Source organism: Pezoporus flaviventris, unplaced genomic scaffold (genome assembly GCF_033815535.1).
Source record: "Pezoporus flaviventris isolate CSIRO_AGI_PZ_B2104156 unplaced genomic scaffold, CSIRO_AGI_Pfla_v1 ptg000013l, whole genome shotgun sequence".
Classification (NCBI taxonomy): Eukaryota; Metazoa; Chordata; class Aves; order Psittaciformes; family Psittacidae; genus Pezoporus; species Pezoporus flaviventris.
In genome coordinates, this window is record NW_026892561.1 from 40,835,672 (window position 1) to 40,858,191 (window position 22,520).

The 22,520-nt window shown below is 46.2% G+C and overlaps 1 protein-coding gene across 1 annotated transcript in view; it reads left to right on the forward strand.

Moving 5' to 3' along the window:
* The first annotated feature begins 1,666 nt into the window (after nt 1-1,666).
* Nucleotides 1,667-22,520, forward strand: part of IRS1 (insulin receptor substrate 1) — a 53,825-nt gene continuing 32,971 nt past the window's right edge. The window contains exon 1 of the mRNA XM_061452997.1: nt 1,667-6,457. Coding sequence (XP_061308981.1) covers nt 2,844-6,434 — 3,591 coding nt within the window. The 5' untranslated portion in view covers nt 1,667-2,843 and the 3' untranslated portion in view covers nt 6,435-6,457. The remainder of the gene's footprint in view (nt 6,458-22,520) is intronic.

Consider the following 22,520-nt stretch of genomic DNA (forward strand, 5'->3'; position numbering starts at 1 on the left):
TTCTGTCCATGGCATGGGCTGGGGGGAGCAGCTTTCTGTCATTCTACTTGTTGAAGATGGCAGCATGTTTCATGTGTAGTAAGCATTATCTCAAAGTATGTGTAACAGATTTACTTTCAGTACAAATACTTGGTTTTGCCATAATGAACTATAGTGTGAAGTGGAGGAAAAAAGAGATGATATAGGTTATTGTTATAGCATGGATTAGTATTTTTTTTCTCATTCTTTGTCTCTTACCAGCTAGACTCTGTTCCTGTGTCACAAATTGTCATCCTGTGTTTGGTAAACACTTTAAACAATGCTGTGGTTTATGATGTTATTTGTAGGATAGCACAGGAGGATGGCTTGCCATGCTGCCTGTTGTCCTGTCTGGGTTCTCCAGGATTTTTTGCAACAGTTTCAGAGGACATTTTCATCTTTTGACAAGCTAACTTCTCAAAGAATTGTACAACCACGATCTCCCTGATAACAAGCTTTGTAACGCAGATGCATTAGAAAACCCTCTCACTTATTTGTTCCATGTTTGGACCTACATAAATCCAAACAATAGTATGATTTTCTATTGTGTCTACCCTGAATTAGGACTGAGCGTTGCTACCATGCTTTCACCTCCAACCAGCTGGGGAACAGCCTGTTCTGGTAGGACAGTGCCAGCATGTCGTGGTTTAAACCCAGTCAGGCAACTTGTTCACTCCACTGCGGGAGGGGTATCCAGGGTCAGGTAGCAGGAGAAACTGAGTTAGTTAAACAAGTGAACAGAAGATAAAAACCTGCGAGCAGAGATGAACTGGGACCAGTTTGAACTGTCCTGGAGATGGCAGCGTTGAGCAATTTATTTTTTAGACTTGGCTTGCAACACCGGTTTCCTACTTAAGCGGTAAGTTATGCGTACGGTACATTTCAGCCCTGTAAACAGCAGATCACGTTGAATATTCAGTTTAATTTAGCATATAATGGTTCTGGGAAATACGGTTAACTGCTTGACACTACACGGGAGAAACTCCTCTGGGGCACTTCCCTCGGCCTCCCCGCCGCACGCCATGGGGGCAGCACCCAGCCTCCCGCTCCCCGCCAGCGCTTTATTCGGGGAACGAGCGCGTTGGCAGAGCAGGGGCCGCGCTGCTTCGGGCCACGTACTAGCCGGAAGCGGCTCCCACGGAGCGGAACGGTCCCCAGCCGGGCAGAGAAAGAGGGCGGGTACACCCGGACTGCCACCGCCCGGCCGTAGGCCCCAGGCGGGGGGGCCGGGGGAGCGACCGCGGCGCCCTTCACGGCGGCCCGGGAGCGCGCGGCTGCCTCGCCCTCAGGTGGGGCGGTGACGGTGGTTCTGCAGTCAGGCCTGTCCCGCCGTGCGGGGTCGGCGATAAGGGCTGCGGGAAAGAAGGCAGGAGGAGGCTTTCCGCTTCGCCGGGCCCGCCGCGGCGAAAGCAGCCACACTGCAGAGGCCCCCGGCAGCGGTTATAAATAACATGCCGCTGAACGGCGTCTACGCCTCCTTACTACGCGCCGCGCCTCAGCCTGGCCGGCCGCCGCCGCCGCCGCTGTGACTGACAGGAGACAGCACCAATGGGGGCGCGGTCCCCGGCGGGCGATGCGGCGCGGGGCCGGGCCTGGCGGTGGCGGCCCTCGCGGCCGCGCTGAATGAGGGCAGGGAGGGAGGGAGGGTGGGGAGCGCCGGGGCGGGCCGCGGGGCCGCGGCGCTGGGCTGGCCCGGAGCCTGGCGGCGGCGGCGGCGGCGGCTCTGGGGATGGTCCACGCACTGGCGCCGTCACGTGTTGTTCTCCTTGGAGTGAGCCTGAGCCGCGGCGGCGGCGGGCGGAGGGGGCAGGACTGGCGAGCGCGGCCCCCGCCGCCTGTTTCAGTGCGGGGCGCCGGGAAACTCAGTAGTGAAGAAGCCGGCGGAGAGGGAGTAGCCGCGGCGGTGCCCGTTCCCCCGCCGGCCTGGGGCACGGGAGGGGGCCGCGCCGCCGGCCGCTGAGGCGCTGCAGGCTGGAATGAAGAGGAGGAGGAAGAGAGGATGTTCCTTCGGCACTCGAGCTGCCTCCCCTCCCGCCGCTGCCGGGCTGCGCCGTGCGTGGAAATGGCACTTTCTCTGCCTAACGAGATGGGACTGAATGGGGTCGCCAGCCTCCTCCGCACGCCCGAGCGGGAGAAGCCGCAGCAACCTCAGCGCTGATATTTGGGGAAGAGTGGGGTTGCGTTGTGGGCGGCCTTTATTTTTTTTTTTTTTTTTGGCCTTTTTTTTTTCTCTTGGTTTTCGCTTTTTTGGAGGAGAGGGGAGAGGGGTACGCAACGTGTATTTTTGGGTGCAAACCCCGGACTTTGCAAAACAGTCTCCGCCCCCAAGAGGATATTTAATCTGCAACAGAAATCGCTACTCGCGGAGGCAAACTTGAGCGGGGGAAGGGGCGCAGGGAGCGGAGGAAGGACCCCCGCCCGTTCCCGGCCCCAGCAGAGCACGACCCCGGCAGGGGAAGATGCGTTTCTCTTTCCCGGCGGCTGCTGTTAGGACGAGACTTTCGTCTGGACTGATCGGGACTGGACTTTTTAAGGACGCGCTTACCCATCTAAGGGCGATCTGGGCATAAACAGCAACGCAAACTCTGATTTGGTGCTGGAACCTGCCTCTGCCACTGAACAGCTGCTCTCACCCTGTCTCTGTCCCTCCCCTGTCCCGTTCTCAGAAGAGGATCCTGAGCTATTTTGCTGCCTTTTTTTTTTCTTTTTAAATTGTTGTTGCATGAATTGCATTTTATTTTAGGTGGTTGCCTTTTCTAGCTGGCTTGGTTGCTCTGGGGTCTTGCGGACTGCTAGCTGCAGTAGCAGCTCCACTGCATCTCGTCATGGCTAGCCCCACAGATAACAACGAGGGCTTCTTCTCAGATGTCAGAAAGGTGGGTTACTTGCGCAAACCCAAGAGCATGCATAAACGCTTTTTTGTGCTGAGGGCAGCCAGTGAGTCTGGACCCGCACGGCTGGAGTATTACGAGAACGAGAAGAAATGGAGACATAAGTCAGGGGCCCCCAAGCGCTCCATCCCACTAGAAAGCTGCTTCAATATCAACAAACGGGCTGACTCCAAGAACAAGCACCTGGTGGCCCTCTACACCAAGGACGAGCACTTTGCCATTGCAGCTGACAGTGAGCCTGAACAGGAAAGCTGGTACCAAGCACTGCTGCAGTTGCACAACAGGGCCAAGGGACACCACCACCTCCATCACCATCACCACCATCACCACAGCGATGTCACCTTTGGAGGCAGCAGTGCAGGACTGGGAGAAGCAGGTGAGGACAGCTATGGTGAGGTAGCCCCTGGCCCAGCTTTTAAGGAAGTTTGGCAAGTAATTCTGAAGCCTAAGGGCCTAGGCCAGACAAAGAACCTGATTGGCATCTACCGCCTGTGCCTGACTAACAAGACTATCAGCTTTGTGAAGCTGAATTCAGATGCGGCTGCTGTGGTGCTGCAGCTGCTCAATATCCGCCGCTGTGGTCACTCTGAGAACTTCTTCTTCATTGAGGTGGGGCGCTCAGCTGTCACTGGGCCCGGTGAGTTTTGGATGCAGGTGGATGACTCGGTGGTGGCACAGAACATGCATGAAACCATCCTGGAGGCCATGCGAGCCATGAGTGAGGAATTTAGGCCCCGCAGCAAGAGCCAGTCCTCCTCAAACTGTTCTAACCCCATCTCTGTGCCTCTCCGCAGTAGGCACCACGTCAACAACCCTCCGCCTAGCCAAGTGGGACTCAGTCGCCGGTCCAGAACTGAAAGCGTCACGGCCACCTCTCCCGCCGGTGGTGGAGGTACCGGTGGCAAACCCAGCTCTTTCCGGGTTAGAGCATCAAGTGATGGGGAAGGCACGATGTCAAGGCCTGCCTCTGTGGATGGTAGCCCAGTTAGTCCCAGTGCCAACCGTACCCATTCACACAGACACCGTGGCAACTCCAGGCTCCATCCTCCACTAAACCACAGCCGGTCCATCCCAATGCCTTCTTCACGCTGCTCTCCTTCAGCCACCAGTCCAGTCAGCCTGTCATCCAGCAGCACTAGTGGCCATGGCTCCACCTCAGACTGCCTGTTTCCACGAAGGTCTAGTGCTTCAGTTTCCGGCTCCCCTAGTGATGGTGGATTTATTTCTTCTGATGAGTATGGTTCCAGCCCGTGCGACTTCCGCAGCTCTTTTCGCAGTGTGACCCCAGATTCATTGGGACACACCCCACCAGCTCGGGGTGACGAAGAGCTCAACTACATCTGCATGGGGGGGAAGGCCACCTCCTCCTGCTGCAGCCTTGCAGCCCCCAATGGCCACTTCATCCCCCGCACATGCCACCCGCAGCAGCAGCCCCGCTACCCTAGCACGCCATGCTGTCCTCGAGGTGGTAGCGAGGAGGTTGCCGACTTGGAGAAGGCATTCAGGAAGCGGACTCATTCTGCAGGCACGTCGCCCACCATCTCCCATCAGAAGACACCCTCACAGTCTTCTGTTGCCTCCATTGAGGAGTACACGGAAATGCTGCCTTCTTACCCCTGTGGTAGCAGCCGGCTGCCCTCCTACCGTCACTCAGCCTTTGTACCCACTCATTCCTACCCAGAGGAGTGTCTGGAGATGCACCACCTGGATAGCAGCCATCATCGGACCAACTCTGCCCCGCACACGGATGATGGGTATATGCCCATGTCACCCGGTGTAGCCCCTGTGCCCAGTGGCGGGGGGCCCCCCAAGGGTGGAGACTACATGCCCATGAGTCCTAAGAGCGTATCGGCGCCACAGCAGATCATCAACCCTGGCAGGGGGGGGCGCCACCCTCCAGCCACGGTGGACTCCAATGGCTACATGATGATGTCCCCCAGTGGCAGCTACTCCCCTGAGAGCGGCTCTGCGGGCTATGGCAAGATCTGGGCGAATGGTGCCGGCCACCACCCAAAGCTCTCTGTGGAGAGCAACGAAGGGAAGCTCCCCTGTGGTGGCAGCGACTATATCAACATGTCCCCAGCCAGCGGCTCCACCACTAGCACCCCGCCTGACTGCTACTTCGGGGGCGTGGGGCAGCCGGGCGTTGAGGAGGTCGCCGCCACAGCCCACCACAAGCCCATCTACTCCTACTTCTCGCTGCCGCGCTCCTTCAAGCACGTGCACCGGCGGGGCGGCAGCGGGCCGGCGGTGGCGGGCGAGGAGGGCAGCCCTCAACCCCGCATCGCTCTCGGCTCCGGCCGCCTCCTCTACGCCGCCGAGGACTCGTCCTCCTCCACCAGCAGCGACAGCCTGGGTGGCGGTGGCACAGAGGGTGGCCCCCCGCTGCAAGCGCAGTCCCCGCGCAAGGTGGACACGGCCGTGCAGACCAAGGGCCGCTTGGCGCGACCCACGCGGCTGTCGCTGGGCGGCCCCAAGGCCAGCACCCTGCCGCGGGCCCGGGAGCAGCCGCCGCTCCTCCTGCCCCCGGAGCCCAAGAGCCCCGGCGAGTACGTCAACATCGAGTTCATCGCAGGCGACAAGCCGGCCTTCCCCTCAGCCGTCCTGGGGCTAGGCTTGCCGCCGCCGCCCGGCAGCGAGGAGTACATGAACATGGAGCTGGGGCCGCCGCGGGCCCCCTGCACGCCCGGCTTCGCCGCCGCACGGGCAGCACCCGCGGCCCGGCCCGGCCGAGGAGCGGCCCCCGGCGGCCGGGACTACGTAATAATGCAGCTGGGGGGCGCCGCCGCCCCCGGGGGCTCCTGCTCGGACTGCGCCGACAGCCCTTCCCCCTGCTCGCCAGCCCGCCTGCTCAGCTACGCCGACGTGCGGGCGGGTCGCTCCGCCGCCGAGAAGCCCCCGCCGGCGGCGGCGTCGACGGCATCCCCGGAGCTGCCGCGGCCACCGGCCGAGCTGTCGGCGGCACCGCCGCGTTCCTCCTCCCTGCTTGGGGGCCCTGGCGCGGGCAGCGCCTTCACCCGCGTCAGCCTCAGCCCTGGCCGCAACCAGAGCGCCAAGGTGATCCGCGCCGACCCGCAGGGCGGCCGGCGGCGGCACAGCTCTGAGACTTTCTCCTCCACGCCGAGTGCTGCCCGCGGAGCGGCGGGCGGCGGCGGGCTCGGGGCGCCCTTCCCCTGCGGCGGCGCGGGGGGCGCCGAGGAGGTGAAGAGGCACAGCTCGGCCTCCTTCGAGAACGTATGGCTGCGGCCCGCAGCGGGGGAGGCGGCTGGAGCCCCCGGGGGCCGCCGGGAGCCGGGGACCGCGCCCGCTCAAGAGAACGGGCTCAACTACATCGACCTGGACTTGGTGAAGGACTTCAGCCACCGCCGGCACCACCTCCACCACCCCGCCGAGGGCGCCGCTCTGCCGGGCGGTAAGCAGCCGCCGCCGCCGAAGCCCCCGGGCCAGCCTCGCGGGAGCGGCCACTCCAGCGACGACTTAAGCGCGTACGCCAGCATCAGCTTCCAGAAGCGAGAAGAGAAGTAGGAGCTGGGCGCCCGCCGGGGAAGGTGAGCCGGGGGGAGCCGCTGCTCTGCTCTGGCTGTTGAACAGCCCCGGGCGTCTCTGTGACGGGAGAGAGCCGAGGAGGGGCGGCCGCGCTTTGTGGTTTGTTCCCGTGGTGAATGCCGGCTGCCCCTGGGCGCTGTGCTGCCATGGGGAGGCCTGGGGAATGGCCCGAGTGGCAGGGCTGTGACGCGTCAGGTTGGTTTCGTGGTGTGTTTTGGCCTTTCTATCTGCGGTATGTGTTAGTAGCGAGAGCGTCCCGGAGCACAGCATCCCTGCGAATGGCCCTCACCTGTCCTGCATGGGCTGGGGTGGGTTGCTTCTTGGATGCATTTGTTCAGGCGGGGATAGGATACTGTGCTTACTGTGTTGTTGCGTTTCTTTACTTTTCAGAATTGGATGTGCTTCAGACGTGTGTGTAGGGGGAAGACCTGAGTTAGCTATAGCATAGGGCTTGGAACAGGAAACTCACATTGTAATCCTAGTTTGGTCAGTAATCACTACTGTGGCCAACTATGCCAGCTTTTGCTTTCCCATGTGCAAACCATGGCTGATGGCATCTACTTCGAAGGGCTGTGATGAGTGTTAATTTAGTTTTGTTTAGAAGGTGTTTTGAACTTGAAAATGGACTTCAAAGCCTAGAGAGCATTATATGTATCACTTGTGTTTCAGCTGATACTGAGTGTGCCTGTCCCCTGCTCACAACAGTGTTGCAAACTCCATAAGGAGCGGGTTGTATGAACTGTGTCTGTGGCACTTGCTTATGTGTTCTATTTTTCCTTGTAGCTTTTAATTTTAATTTGGGAAAACAAACTTCAGCCAGGCTGTTACAGATTGATTACAGGCGTGTAAGATGAGTAGGAGCATGTTACAAGTAATGTGATGTTTCTGCTATGTGGGAACTTCATGCAGTGCATAACAAATGCATCTTGTTTAGAGCGCACAAAGTACAGTGCACCTGTGTGAGTCCTTTCCTGGAAGGTGAAGACTATTTCGGTGCAGACAAGCACTGGTAGACAGCTACACAGTTAATCTTGCTGCAACACTTGACTTCAGTAGTTTTCTACATACTTGAGCAGCAGCAATCACAGTTGTGGAAGTAGTTGTTATGAATATATGCAATGACATTAGGGGATGAATCTCATTCCACTGTTTGCATCCTAAGTGTAATAAACTTACTGTGTTGCTTGTTAGCTCTGCTCAAGGGAACACTGAGGGCTGGTCATGGTACAATGCCTGGGATCATATGTTCACAATTTTTATATGTATTCCATCCTTATAACCTGAACAAAACCAAAACAGTCTCTGAGCATTGCTACTTGGCCCTTGCTGCTGTTGCCAGTTAGAACAATGCAATATTAGGTGTTAATCTTAATGTGACCTATGAATGCCAGGTTAATTTCAAAGTTCAAGGTAGGATTTAAGATCAGTGCAGATCTTGCTGCTCTGGTTCAAACGGTATATGGTCGGAAATGATTATTTCTGTGGATACTGACAGGGGCGTGCTGGCTGTCACAATACATTGTGACCAGACTTATGCTGCCACACCCTTCTCCTGCTCTGGGATGTGCTTGCAAGAGCTTGTCTAGACTGTCTTCAGATGCCTCTCGCTATCCTGGGAATCTGTATCTGCCTAGGACAGCGTTGGTGTTACGAACACTTCAGGAGGGAATTTTTGCCAGAGGATACAGCATGTTCTGCTGTAAGTCACACTGCTTGGAGTGTCACCTTTTCCCCCCTCTGTTGTGTGCTAAGATTGGGGGAGCAAGTGTGAGAAAAAAAATCTTCTGTCAGCATGTGGATAAATAATAAATGTGTGCAAGAGTATGAGAATGCAGGTCTGGGGGAGAGCAGTGTCATAACTGTTTACTTACACAGGCTTTGTCATCTTTAACATGAAAGCTGTGGCAGTGTTCTCCATCGTGGTGGTAGGTTGATACTGGCTGTGATTATCCTGTTCATTGGAGCATCAGGATGTGGAAGACCTGATGCAAGAACGTGCTGAAAAATATGCAGAAATTTTTTAGAGCAGTGTTGTGAAAAGTAGTGCCTAATAGAGTAATTGCTGTTTGAAGTTGGTTCTTATTTCCCCAAATTAGGATTGGACTGAGCAAGCACAGCTTCTGGGATGCTGGGCAAGAGTCAGGCTATAATTATATGGGAACTTTGTAGCCATGGTTGTTCCCTTTCCCTTCCCACTATAAAGCTGTGTTAGTTGCTTGTAGCTTTCTCAGACATTAACCCTCTAGGTGCTTATTTCCTATGCTAGGTTTCTTGCCATCAGATGAAACTTTCCTTGCAGAATTCAACCCAACTATCTCATCTGTTGTTGAGTGTGTGAAGGAGAAAAATAACCCTAACAATATTTTGTCTGTGTTAAACCATTATTACAGCTTTTTACATGCCCTCTTACCGTTTTTTTTTCCTTTGGAGGTGGAACTTAGGTTTGGACAGGGAATTAGCCCACGTAGGTTCTACCTTATGCTGTTCTTGAGAAAATCTGCCTGGAGGTGAGTGATTTACAGGCCTGCAAACAGTCTGTTTGCACATGCCTGAAAAAGTTGTTGAGCACCTTAAGCTAAACTGTGCTCCCGAAAAATCCATGTGCAGTTGTTCCTGGAGCACCTCCTTCTTGACTTCAGCTGACCTTGGTGTCTGCAGAGTTGTTTTGTCAATTCTCACTCCTCTCTTCAGCTGCAGTTGTGCAGTTTTTTTCCCCTTTTGTTAAATGTGTTATCCCAGAGGTGGTACCAATGTCACTGACGGCTTGGCCTTGGCCAGCAGCGGATCCATCCTGGAGCTGGCTAACATTGGCTCTATTGGACACAGGGGAAGCTTCTAGCAGCTTTTCACTGAATCTACCTCTGTAAGCCCTCCTACTCCCAAAACCTTGCCACACAAATCCAATACAGTATGAGCAGATGTTGTGGATATATTATGGATCCTGCTTTTGGGATTGCTGTGAGAAGACAGGGCTCCTAGAATGCACAGGGGGTTTGAAGACGAACCACTAATAGCTTGTGTTCTAAGTATATAGTCAAAAAATATTCCAAAAGGGAAACCATTAGATGTTGGCTCTGGAGGAACAGGAACATCTGTAGTAGAATAGTAGCATGAATCCAGGTATGTGGCTTTGATCTCCAAAGCTTCAAAGCAAAGCCATTATTCCCCTGCCTCATTTCCATTTTGTTCATGAGTCTGAGAACTCATGAAAGTGAGTGTTAATAACACCAAACAGAGTATGTTTAGCATGAGCAAGTGGTAACTTGGCTCTTTTGCAGCTTTAATGATTCTATTTTACCCAGTGCATGGGTGGTTTGGGTTTTTTTGGTGATGTAAGAAAACGGAATAAAATACAATGGGAATATAGTACAATGGGAATAAAGTGCAGTGGCGTCTATATGGTTGTTATGCCTTTTTTCTGCAGTTAAAGAAAAACACTACTGAGGGGAAGAGCTAAACATTTGTTTGGGTCTCATGAAAATATGCATAATGGTAAACAGGAAACTACTCATTTAATCCTTATATAATATATCTGGGTTTTTTGTTGTATTTCTTTAATACTTTTTAATAGTTGGTTTTGTTTCCTCAAGTTAAAAACTTAAGGTGAAACAACAGAAACACAGAAAATACCAGAACAAGACTTGTACAATTAAATTATGCTTTCTGGGGGAGGCTGTTTCCAAAACTGAAAGAACAGAAGTTTCTTCAGTTTTGTGTCAGCACCAAAGTAAATACCAGTAAGTTATGAACGTTTTCCACGTTTTATGGGTATTAGTGTAGACAAAAAAAGTGCATTTCTTATTGTATGCACACACCAGTTTTTCCCCATATTTGCCAAAATTGAGCCTGTCTCCACATGTATTTGCAACTCTTATGTTTAACAAGATGACCAGCTTATAGTTAATGTTTTTACGTTTTTTGAGGGTTTGTTGGATTTTTTTATAATTTAGACAGTAGATCAGTTCCTTTTAACTAGCTATACTACCTTGTAGTATTGATTATCCCCTCCTCCCCCCTTGATTTTAATAACAAGTTTCTTGGGACTTTTTTGTTTTCCTGGCTTAAAAATTGGAACTGTATGATTTATAAACCAAATCAATTGATTATGAAATACTATCTGGACTTCTTTAGCATACAGGTTTCATGTTTAGTCAGTGTTTAAACTGGTTTCTGAATGTGGTTTAAATTTGAAAATGCAGCAGGACATTGCAGGCCAAGGATGATGCTCATTTTTAACTATCAACTGTGGAGAGATCACATTTCCTTAGATAACACTCACAAATAGAGAATTACAACTCTTAAATAAAATGCAGCAAGCAGCTGTGCCGTGGAAATGTTATTTCACCAATATCTTCAGTCTGTTGCATTGTTTCAAGAGTGCTTTATAGTAGCTGAAATTTTGATGTTCCTTAGGACTATACAGTTTTCATGGCTATAAATACATGAGTGCAAGTACTGAAAGTAAAGTGTACTTGAATATTCTTTTGAACAAGTTGCAGCAACTGTATAATAGGTTGTTTGTGAAGAAAGTGGGTGTTTTCTTCCAGTTTATTGAAGCTCTGAAAGTGGCTTTGTTCAGTGCTAATTTTTGTATAAATAAAGTCGCAAGTGAACATAAGCTTAAAAAAAAAATACTTTGGTGTCCAGTGTTATGGAAGAGAAATAGATACTCTTTTCCAAAGCTATTTTGATACTAGATTTAACCTCTGTGCCAGGTTTCAATGAAAACTAATTGACAGAATTATGAAGTACAGTACTCTTAAGAGAGGGGGAAAAAAGAGGGGGAAATGCTGTTCACGGGACCCATGCTGTGTCTGGTAGAGAGACTATGGGATACTGACATAAGATAATGGGGAATTAGAGGTACAGGCTGGGGAATAGTTGTAGAAACTGGTATTGGAGAGAGATGGAAATGAGCAGTGGGAATTACTTAGGGGACACAGAGAAACTGTGGCATGATGATGTGGGTGGAGAGCACTGCAAGGTATTTGTAATCTGAAGGGAATTGGGAGGATGTTATATGAAAGTTTGAGCATCAGTATAGAGAAATGTCGAGAGCCTGGATATGTATAGAGAGCGTTCTAGAGGTGCTCATTTTTGCATGGACTTGCAGTTTCCTGAAGGTGTTTTTACTTCTGTATTTTCCTTTTGACTTTATTACTAGGATAGATGCTGTATTACAAAGTGTGTGTGTTCCTTACTTGTGATTAGACTATTTTTTTTTAATTTTTTACTATTATTTGGGTATGCTGCTGACCTTAACAGGATGATGTGCATAGTAAGGAAAACCGATTTTGCCTCTGGCTCTTCTTCCCTGAGTTCTTTGTCTTGTAGCATCGCTGTCACAACCACAGTAATAAACCACAGGTAGAAGTCTGAATTAAGTACAAGATAAATAAGAATGAGTGAATTTTAACATTAAAACCCATTGAATTCATCAAATACATACAATGAAAGGAGAACTGTAGTCACACTTGTGTTTTGGGTTTTTGTTTTTTTTTTTCAACTGCAGTATTTGTTCTTTATACTCTGTTACTTGGACAGTTATAGATTTGATTAAAACCGGGTTCATTACTTTCATTATTTGTCTTATGCGTTAGTAGATTCCCTGAAAATTGTTTAATTTAAGGAGTATCTTGTAAATGGAAATTTCAAATGGCAAAATTATTTTGGCTTCTTGCGGAAGATCTTATGCTTTTAATTTTGTGGTAGGAGCTGCAACACATATATTAATATTAACAAATACATCTGAATTCCCAATTTGTCAGAATGCTAAAAGCTGGCTTTTGGCCATCTGTACATAATCTGCTATATTAGAATACTTATTCATAAAAGTGAATAGCATTATTCTATTTTTACATCTTTTTTTTTTTTTGATAAATGGTGATCATGATGATTATTATTTGAGTACATGAGAGAGGTAGTAAAGGAAAGATTTTGGTAATTTAAAAGGTTCTCAAGTTTAACGACTTTATTCTTCACTTAGAGAAATGATGGAAAATACACCAAAACCCAAGGTGTGAACAGATAAAGGAGATCTAAATAATCCTGGCACTCTTAACTAACTAAAAGATGTCTCGATATATATCTCTCTGATCATGTTTGACATATCTAGGTCATATTCTCTGAAGACTATTATTAGGGATTTAACCTTGGGTAATTGCAAAGTGTGTTTTATTCTGAGTAGTTTTTGATCAGGTAGGTCAGACAGCGAAAGTTTGTGTGTGTTCAACCTCTTGTAATAGTTTGGGAGTCTAGTTAGAAAATGGGGTGTCAGCTTCCTGCACTGAAGGTGAAACATACCAGTCCCGTGGTGTATCACAAAAGACTTGCCTGCGTATATTTTGTCAACTGTTGTAAATTCAGGTTTTTTTGGAAGCTGGGGATGTGGAAGAAATAGCCTGTTAAATTTTCAAATAAGATACGCTTCAGGAAGAATGGAATTATGTTGTACACTTTACAGCTAGTAGAGCTGTTGAAGTGTTACTTGTACATTTGAACTGTCTGATGATACATGTTATAAAATACAGGAAGGTAGTAGTCTGGGAACATGTACAGCTTTAACTGACTGTGTTTTTTCTCCCCCCTCCTTGTGTAGGTTGATATTTGTAACCGACTATGGCACATAAGCATTCTACAAGCTTTCTTTGAAGTACAGAATGTGTGTGAATAGGAAAAAATGTGACTGATCTATCAGCCTTGGTTCTTGTCCAGTTTCAGCAGTCTGGCTTTCATTTCTGTGCACAAATATTTGTTAAGATGTAACCATGAGGCAGGAACTTCACAAACTTGGCTTTGCCAGTCAATAAAATACATGACTAGTCTGCGTGCAGGAGCTTTCCTTCAGTGGTGCAGTTCCATGAAGGAGTGAAAAACTCAAATGTGGAGTGGAGGAAGCTAAACCATTGGATTGTATGGGTTCCTTCTGCTCTTATTTCACTGAGTTGTAGACTTTAAAACCCCTCAAAACCCAATCCCAGTCTGCAAGCCCCCTTCATTTTCCTTGCAAGACGCCAGCTGTCTAGTAACTAGTAACATCCATGTTCAAACGCTGTGCCCAGAGTTGTGGAGAAGATATGTCTTGGTTGAGAGAGTAAAAGAACCTCAGGAAATGTAGATGGGAGGTAGAGGATTGAGTTTGTTGCTCCTTGTACAGTGTATGCCAGCTGGGGTCTCGCTGTTTATCTGTTTATCTGTTTGTAAGTGACAGGAGAGGGAGGTGAGTAGCTTGAAACCCCATAGCTGAAGCTGTGACTTGCTTGCTTCAGTTCTAGCTCGAGCTTCCTGAGCCCTGTGCTGTGTATGAAAGATGCAAAAAGACATGTAGAGTGACAGCTGATGCGTATCAGTGTGGGAATCTTTAGATTAAAACATTGGATGGTAATTCATTTTAAGCATAGCTGTCTGCTTTTTTGAAGAGAAGGTTGCTGTGTTAGAAAAGGAGATTTTAACCCCTAGGTAACAGGGAACAAGTGACAAGGGGAGACCTCTTGGCTTCAAACTTGGACCTCGGAACCCCCTTGTATGTGCTTTGCACCAGGGGAGTGCTGATGGGCAAGCCTAAGTAACTTTGCTGAAATACTTGAAAATTGCTAGAGCAAGGAGTCTTCAGTAACTTCCGAGTTTAGTCTGATGATTTCTATGCAAGTAATTGGTAAAGTGTTCGGGGTTCAGTGTCAGCAGTGATGCATATGGTGTGTAAGAGCCTTCGTACTGATACTAAACAACGGGAAAAAAAGAACTTTTCTTTTCTGGAGGAGATAGAGGTGCAACATAATGTGTTTTGCTGCACCTGTGCCTATCATGTCATAGGGCTGGTAGTCTGCTGCCTTTCCTGGCATGGTTCAGTGCGCTTTTTCATGGTACTCGCTCTTTAATGGTGATACCCAGAGAAATAAAGGTTGGGCACCTGTGATGAAATGGTGGCTGTTCCATTTCTGACTCTTGCAGGCACTGTAGGCAGATGATGGAGACATTGTCTGAATGGTCTCTGAAAGATGGGATTCATTTTCATTTCCTCAGAGAACTTTGTGCTGTCATAATTGCTGATTCTTCTCCCATAATGCCTGATCGCAAATAATTAATTACTTGTTACTTCAAAATAGCAAAATGTAGCATATATGGAGCAGAATGTTATGGAATAACAAGGAAATAAACTGACAAGTTGTTCATTCAGTTGTGGCTAAGAAAATGTTCTCTTACTTTTTTTCTGCTTTAGGATACAGCCAATGAGGATTTTCCTTTCATAGTACAGTTGTATCTCATGGAAGTGACCAATGGCAGGTAGCCCAGCTTCACAGTCCTTGAAAGAAGTAGTAGAACAGCTGGGCTTGCCGAGAGGATTTGAAACAGCATGTAGATGTCAGGTATTGCTTGTTTTGGTGGGAACGAAGATCTGTGTCATAGCTGCATGAATGAAAAAATGAGCAATGCATACATTTTTGCAGTGATGGTAAATTCACTGCAACCTTTTTCATCTGTTGAAAATGAAAGTTACTAATTGAAATCCTTAGGAGGACAAAAATACATTTTGGACATGTAGGAACTGCTTTAAGTGAAAAAAATTGCCACTGACCTGCTAAATTTACCCTATTTCTCTTTTTTACTTTGTTGCTTGCAGCGCACAGGCACAATATACCATCCCTTCATGCTTTGCTGAGTTATAGTATTTTTAGCACTTGGTCCACTTCTGGTTTTCTGTATTGCAGAACACAGTTAATTTTTTATTATTTTTTTTTTTTAACTAGTGGCAACTAAACTGCAAAATACTATAATGTGCCTTTTGAGAAACAAAGGGAAATGCACAAATACTAAATTGCTTTTTCACATACATAAAATGAAATACCAGTAAAGAAACCTGAAACTTAGGTGTACTGAAACATTACAAACAGAGAAAACTTGCTGTTTGTCTACGACTGTATGTCGTTCAGGTACCTCATAAAGCAGGCTCACAAGCACATCCAGGGTGTGTTCTTGCAAGATGTTTGGGCAGATTTAAGCAGCTTAGCTTTACTGAAAAGGGTGGTCTCAGCTGTCATCTGTGTGCTCCTGCTATTTCTCTGTGCTGGTTCCATACAAGTAAATGACAGCTATAGTTAGGCTGACGTATTATTTGGCAACTGTTTATATTTCCCCCTTTTGCGCATAATGACATTCGGTTTTCTGAAAAAGAGCAAAATAAAACGCATAAAGAGAAATTTAGTTTGTTTAGGAAGCTGTAGGATGAAAACTGTAAATATTTTTCTCACTGAAAGTTAATATTTGTTATAGTGTTAGTGTTTTGGAAATAACCTTGTATTTTGTTGACTTTATCATCATCTGGTGAACATGATGCAGAATGTTCTTGAATTCCTTGGATTTCCTGATATGGGTGGATAGCAATGTGTGATTTTTTACAACTGCTGTGCACACTCCTTCCTCCATGGCTGCTTCATGGGAACAGTTAAAGAAGTAGTATCTTCTGCCATCAGTGCACTGCATGTGAACATAGCAGTTCAAACAGGTAAATTGTGAAAATGTATTCTAAAATGGATTAACGTAGCTGATAATTTATATGCAAGACAGTTTGGAATACTTTAAACAATTTGAAGGTTCTGAAAAATGAAACAAAACTCTTAAGTACGCTTAATTCTTTTCTGTGTGAAACTTCTTTCCCTTGCAAGCTCTGATACAAGGGAAAAGCCCTTCTGAAGGTGTGCAGGCATGTAGCTAGGGCATGTTTTTTCAGGCCTTTGAACTAGGTTAGGAATGTGTCTCAGGATGGAGGAATGAATAGTTACTTGGTGCTTTTAGCCTCCAGGCTTGAAACTCGCAAGAGGAATGTTATTGTGTCTTCAAAGCCTGTTTCACACAAGCCTTTGTTGAGCAGGAACTTGGAGAGTCTTTGTATTATCATGCACACAACAAAAACAGCCAGCCACCCAATTTGATCTAACTGGGCGGTTGTGGTGAGATGTTTCTTCAGTAGGAAGGCTCTGGAAAATGGGGTGCATATTTTTAATTAGGAAATACCCTTTAAAGCAAAGGAATTGCCTACATGGACATTTACCAGCTTGATAAAACTCTCTAATTACACTGATGCAATTCCCCATATGCACATACCCTCTTTTTCCTGCCTTTCTGCGTAATGCTCTCCCAGGAAGACAGCAAATATTTACATTTCTTTTAAATTCTGTTTTGACCCTGAGGTGATGGCAGCACATCCCTAGAAAAGGCAAACTGAGATTGAGAAAATGGGGTGGTTCAGGTTGAAGTATTTGAGTAATGCTTTCTCAAAAATAAGTGTGTGTTGAGGACTAAAAATGCTGTAATATACTAATATTACCTAAATTAAGACAGACCTTTCAATCAATGTATCTGTCAAGTGCTTAGAGAAAATAAAACCATTGGTCTAGTGAATATGATTGGTGAAGTATCCAGAATCTGTTTGAAGTGCTAAAAACTCGCTTTTGAGAACAGCAGCTGCTTCAGTAGATATCCAGAGAAATTTATTTTCATTTTAGTGTATGACTAGTCTAATTACATGACGTTGGGTGAGAGAAACTGAAAAGATCAGAAAACTGATTTCCTTTCTAAAGTTTTCTAGTGAAAAAAAAAACCCATGGACATTATTAAATCTGAAATGCTGAAGCTTATAGTAGCCAAGCCCACACAATTTCACCTGTTAAATAGAGGAGAGGTTTTTTAAAAGAAAGGAAATGATCTTTAAATGCAAAGTTTATTTTGTTAAGCAACTTACGTGTTCAAGGTATTTTGTTAGTTTTTAGTTAACTGATAACTAAATACAGAGCATACAATTTCACAGTTTCATCCTGACTTTCATTCAAAGACAGCTTGAAAAGTCATAAATCTAAAATTTAACCAGCTAGCAAATAGCAACCTGTATTGGTCATTAATTTTATGTCAAGAATCTGCATAAATATACACTAATGGTATTGTCTAACTAGGGACTATACCAAATGCTAAACTGAAAGGTTATATTGCAGATCAGTGTGATGAGTGGTTATCGCTCTTTGAGAATGACCATTAAGAACATAAAAAGATAAGTTTCCTCATTTGCTAATCTAAATTTGATTATTTTAATCACTGTAATTTGAATTAATCCACCATGAAGACAAGGGGCAGTATGTAGATGATAATTAAATGTATTTGAACTGATATGATCATGCAGAAATAATGTATAGGCACAGTAAAGACCTGGTTGCAGGGCTTCATCTGATCCAGAGGAGGAGGAGCAGACAATACATGAAATGATAGGAGGCAGGGAGAGTGAGAGGAGAGGAGAAAACCACAAGTACAAAGAAATAGTGGTTAAATGTATTGAAGGATAGGAGTGACAGGCAGGCTGTGTAAATATGTGAGCTGGTTAGTAGGTCTCCTGCGAGAGAAGTTTCACAAGGTTATAGAAGGGAAAGGTGTGTAGGAAGGGGTACAGGGACTGAGTGAGCAGAAGGAGAAATTGGAATAGTGCTAGGAAGCTCAGATTTCAGTTGATGTAATTGGGCTTTAATGGCTTGAATGATTCATAATCTCTTAGCTTGATAGGCTGGTATAAAATTTTAAACAGAGGTATGAATGAAGTAACACTGATAACATTATGGGATTGCAGTAGTGGAAAGCATTGATGTGCCAAGAATTGTTAGAGGTGTAAGATGTTGCTAACATTTGTGTAGATGTATTTTGGAGGAAGGTTTGAAGGATGATCCTTCTACATGAGTGTGCTATGAAGTATTTCTCATCTTGGTGGGGAAGGGATCTTCAGTTCATGTAAATTGCTCTACCTACTTGAAGTTGATTGGACAAGGGCAGCATGGCTTAGTTTAGAGTGTGTCCCTTTTTTTTTCTGTCTGTAAGCTGTTACTACACTGTTCTGTGTGAATTAATATCAAGTCCCCATTAATTTTAATTAGCTGTGGTAATGAGTTAGTTCTAAAGTGCTACAAAATGATCTGTAATTTAATTTAATGTCTAATTTTTCTACCTTGGGTGTTTCATCTTTTCCAAATACACTGCTCCTGAAGATTGGTGAGATGTTTGATCTGTCTTCATTCAAGCTTGTTTACTTCTGTGGTTGTTAGAGTAGCTCATCAGCTTTTATTCCTTTATCAAACAACTCCTGTGATGTTAATTGTGGCTTATGGATTTGGGTCACATTTAAGCATTTGTATTTAGGTTGAAGGAACAGGTAAAAACAAAAGACTATTAAGCAGGGCTGCTATATGCTGAGAATAAACATGACTAGAGAGCACTTCATGAAAGCCCTTGCATTACAGGGCTCCTATTGTTTCTAGAGCTTTGTGACCTGTTTTTAACCAATACACTCTTATAGTGTCTTCTTGCTGATCTTCAGTGTAACTTTTTGAAGGTGGGTTTTTTTTTTGTGAAGTCAGGAGTGTTACAGATCATTATCTGGAATCTTGATTTTGTGGCTCTGGTTTTATCTCCTGTCCTGGGTTCAGCAGCAGCAGTCATTTTTCTCCTTGGTAGCTGGTGCAGTGCAGTGTTTTGACTTTCGGCCTGGTAACAGAGCTGATAACAATGATGTTTTGGTTTGGCCAAGGACTTTGTGAGCCTCATACATGCCAGGGAGGAGGGGAAGCCAGGAGGAAGCAGAGACAGGACACCTGACCCAAGCTAGCCAAAGAGGTATTCCATACCACAGCACGTCATGCCCAGGTTGTAACTGAGAGTTAGCTGGAAGGGCTGGGAGTCTGCAGGATTGGAGGAGGTATGGGTCAGTGCTTGGTCAGGCTGGGGGGGCGAGTTATCGGTCAGCTGGTGCTAAGGTGTTGTATTCTCTTCCCTTGTTATTTCCTTTATCATTATTATTATTGGTGGTAGCAGTAGTGATTTGTGTTATACCTTAGTTACTAAACTGTTCTTATCTCAACCCGTGGGAGTTGCATTCTTTTCGATTCTCCTCTCCATCCCTCTGGGAGTAGGGGGAGGGCAAGAAGGGGGGGAAGTGAGTGAACAAGTTGCCTGACTGGGTTTAAACCACGACATCTCCATATCCTGTAGTCAGAACTTTTACCATTCTTGTGACTTTTTTTGAGTCCTCAGGTTTGGTTCATGAAGACAAGTAGGACAGAATAATGGCCAGAAAGAGCTGTGATAAGTATGGGTAATTGTTCCACTTCAGAAACAAAATGCAGAGTACAGTTTTGACATCAGCTTAAAGTAATTGAAGGCCACCCTGTTGTTGCTGTCTTCTTGACCATATAGTCCTTTGGAAAGTTGTATTTGCCATCACCTGTGGTTGCTCACAGTTGATGGTGCAGGGAAGCACTTGGATATGTATTTAGGAGGGAATGCTGGACTATTTCTCTAGGCATCAGCTTGCTCCTAGTTTGGTTAAGGCCAGCTGTGAAACCTCACCTGCAGTATTCCTTCAGGCAGCATTTAAGCTTCTTTTTTTTCCCAGTCTGGACCTGGGTTATTTAAAACTTCAAGTAGAACACCTTATGTGATTGGTGCCTTATACTCTTCTTGAAACCACAGCTGTCTTGGTCTACACTACTGCTGCTTCTGGTCTGGGTTCTCCTTTTGCCAAATGCAAAACCTGTGTTTGAAATCACCTGCCTGCATAGTTGCTGTGAAACTGTGGTTTCAGTGAGGTGTGATCCCGATCAGCTGTGAGTTGGTCAGAACCAGCAGTACCACCTGTCCCTCAGCCTCAGAAGCCTTTGTAGTTGTGCTGGGTTAGAATCAGAGAGGTTGTATCAAAATGGATTCACTGCTTCACTTGCCCTGGAGGTACTAATGTTAAGTGTGAATGCAATATAAGTGTATTTATGCTGTTAAAAGACCCACACTTCTCCATTATGGCTTGTTTTGGTTCAGGTTGCAAATTGTAAGGTATATCTGAAAAAAGACATATTTTACTGGCAAACCTGCACCTGCTGCTTTGGTGTTCACACTGGTTTAGCTGTCTCTTAGTCATCATCTCAAACAAACCTTTACCACCAAAACCAAAATCCACATTGACAGATTAGCCTTTCCAGTTTAGATAAGGTCAAACGTGTGGAAAACATTTTCAGGTGAAAACGCAAAGTACGTGTAATGGCTTCAGACAGCTGTCTTTCAGACCTTCTGATATGGATACTCAAGATGTCATATGAGAAACAGGCAGGGTTCTCAACCTTCTGCCCCCAGTTCCTGTTCAAATTTGGTAGTTAAAGGAGGATTCAGTAAGTAATTGACTGACAGAAGGAAACATCAGTTTCCCTGAAACATTTCCTGCTGATCTCAGAGCAACTCAGCTTAAGTCTGTGGAAGAAAATTTGTATTCTTTTATTTAAAAATCTTTTTCACATCATCCTGTATGGTGTCATCCAAAACTGAGCACATGTTGGCTGGCAGATGCATGATTGTAAAAACAAAACTTAAGCTTTTAACTGTTTGTTGAACTTCTAACATGATCTACAGTAGGATCTACAGAAGTCATAGAATCATAGGATAGTTAGGGTTGGAAAGGATCTTAAGATCATCTAGTTCCAACTCCCCTGCCATGGGCAGGGAAACCTCACACTAAACCGTATCACCCAAGGCCTCGTCCAACCTGGTCTTGAACACTGCCAGGGATGGAGCATTCACAACCTCCCTGGGCAGCCCATTCCAGTGCCTCACCACCCTAACAGGAAAGAATTTCCTCCTTATATCTAATCTAAACTTCCCCTGTTTAAGTTTTAACCCGTTACCCCTTGTGCTATCACTATAGTCCCTAATGAAGAGTCTTTCCCCAGCATCCCTATAGGCCCCCTTTAGATACTGGAAGGCTGCTCTGAAGTCTCACGCAGCCTTCTCTTCTCCAGGCTGAACAGCCCCAACTTCCTCAGCCTGTCTTCATACGGGAGGTGCTCCAGTCCCCTGATCATCCTTGTGGCCCTCCTCTGGACTTGTTCCAACAGTTCCATGTCCTTTTTATGTTGAGGACACCAGAACTGCACACCTAGTTTTGCCTTTCTGCTGCTCCATGCAACATTTCCGGGTGTAACTGAGTACAGTTGGAGGATTAAAATGCTCTAAGAGCTACTACAGTCATCTGTAGCTTGGCCTTCTTTTTTTTTTTTTTTTTTTTTTTTTACTTTATTTTCTGTAGCTTTCTGTTTAAAGCTTTATTTATGAAGAAATGTCACCCTGCTCTGTTTGTGTTTTTCAGACAACTCTATCATGCATTTGGCAGGAGAAGAGGAAGGTTAAAGTTCCTCCTTACCTCCTCCCCCTCTCTCAAGTGAAATTTTTGATTGTTCTGTTTAATGAGTCATTTTCTCTACAGCTGAAGTTAATTTAGTGGCTCATCCAAACAATGAGGATTTTCTGAGCAGGAAGTGAGGGACCTTTAGCTCTTTTTTGAGTTACTGTGTTCAGGTTATGTTCCTCTTTTTTACAGACTCATGGAAATCCACCAATCCAGATGGATGAGTACCTTTCTTCCTCTTTAAGTATCTCTGGCAGTGCAAATATTTGGCATCTTTCAGTGGATGTGTTTGTCAATGCCAGGATTTCCCCAAGTTTGTTCTGCTTCAGCAGCTGAAGGTCGCACTTTTCAGTTGCTGTCCAGCAGTTTATTATTAGCAGTGGTATGGAAACCAGAAATAAGCTGGACCAAAACATTCAACATATTGTTTCAGATGTTCGGTGCAAGCTTAGTTCACCTACACTGTGTGGTAGCATTTCCTTTCCAAGGGCTGTCCAGCCCAGCCATTTGGCATTTCAAGCAGCTTCACCTTCTGCTTGTGACACATCTCCGAAGGCTTTCTTCCTTCTGTCCATAGTTGCCTTAGGATCTGTTTGCAGTTTGTTATGCCTTGGAAAAATAAGCTTAGTTTTGCTTTCTCTGAACCACAGTTGAATTTTTAAGCCAGGTAGTCCTTTGTGCCATTATCCTGAAGGCAGCAGGAAGATATGACTTTGCTAATTCCTTTGCACATTCTTGGAGGCATTTTGTCATTTAAAAATTGGTAACAGAATGTTCATTGACTTCACTGGAGTTTCCTCAGTAGTATTGACTACTGGGGAAGTAGGTAGGATTTGCAATGCTGTAATGCTGCTGTGTGTTCAGAA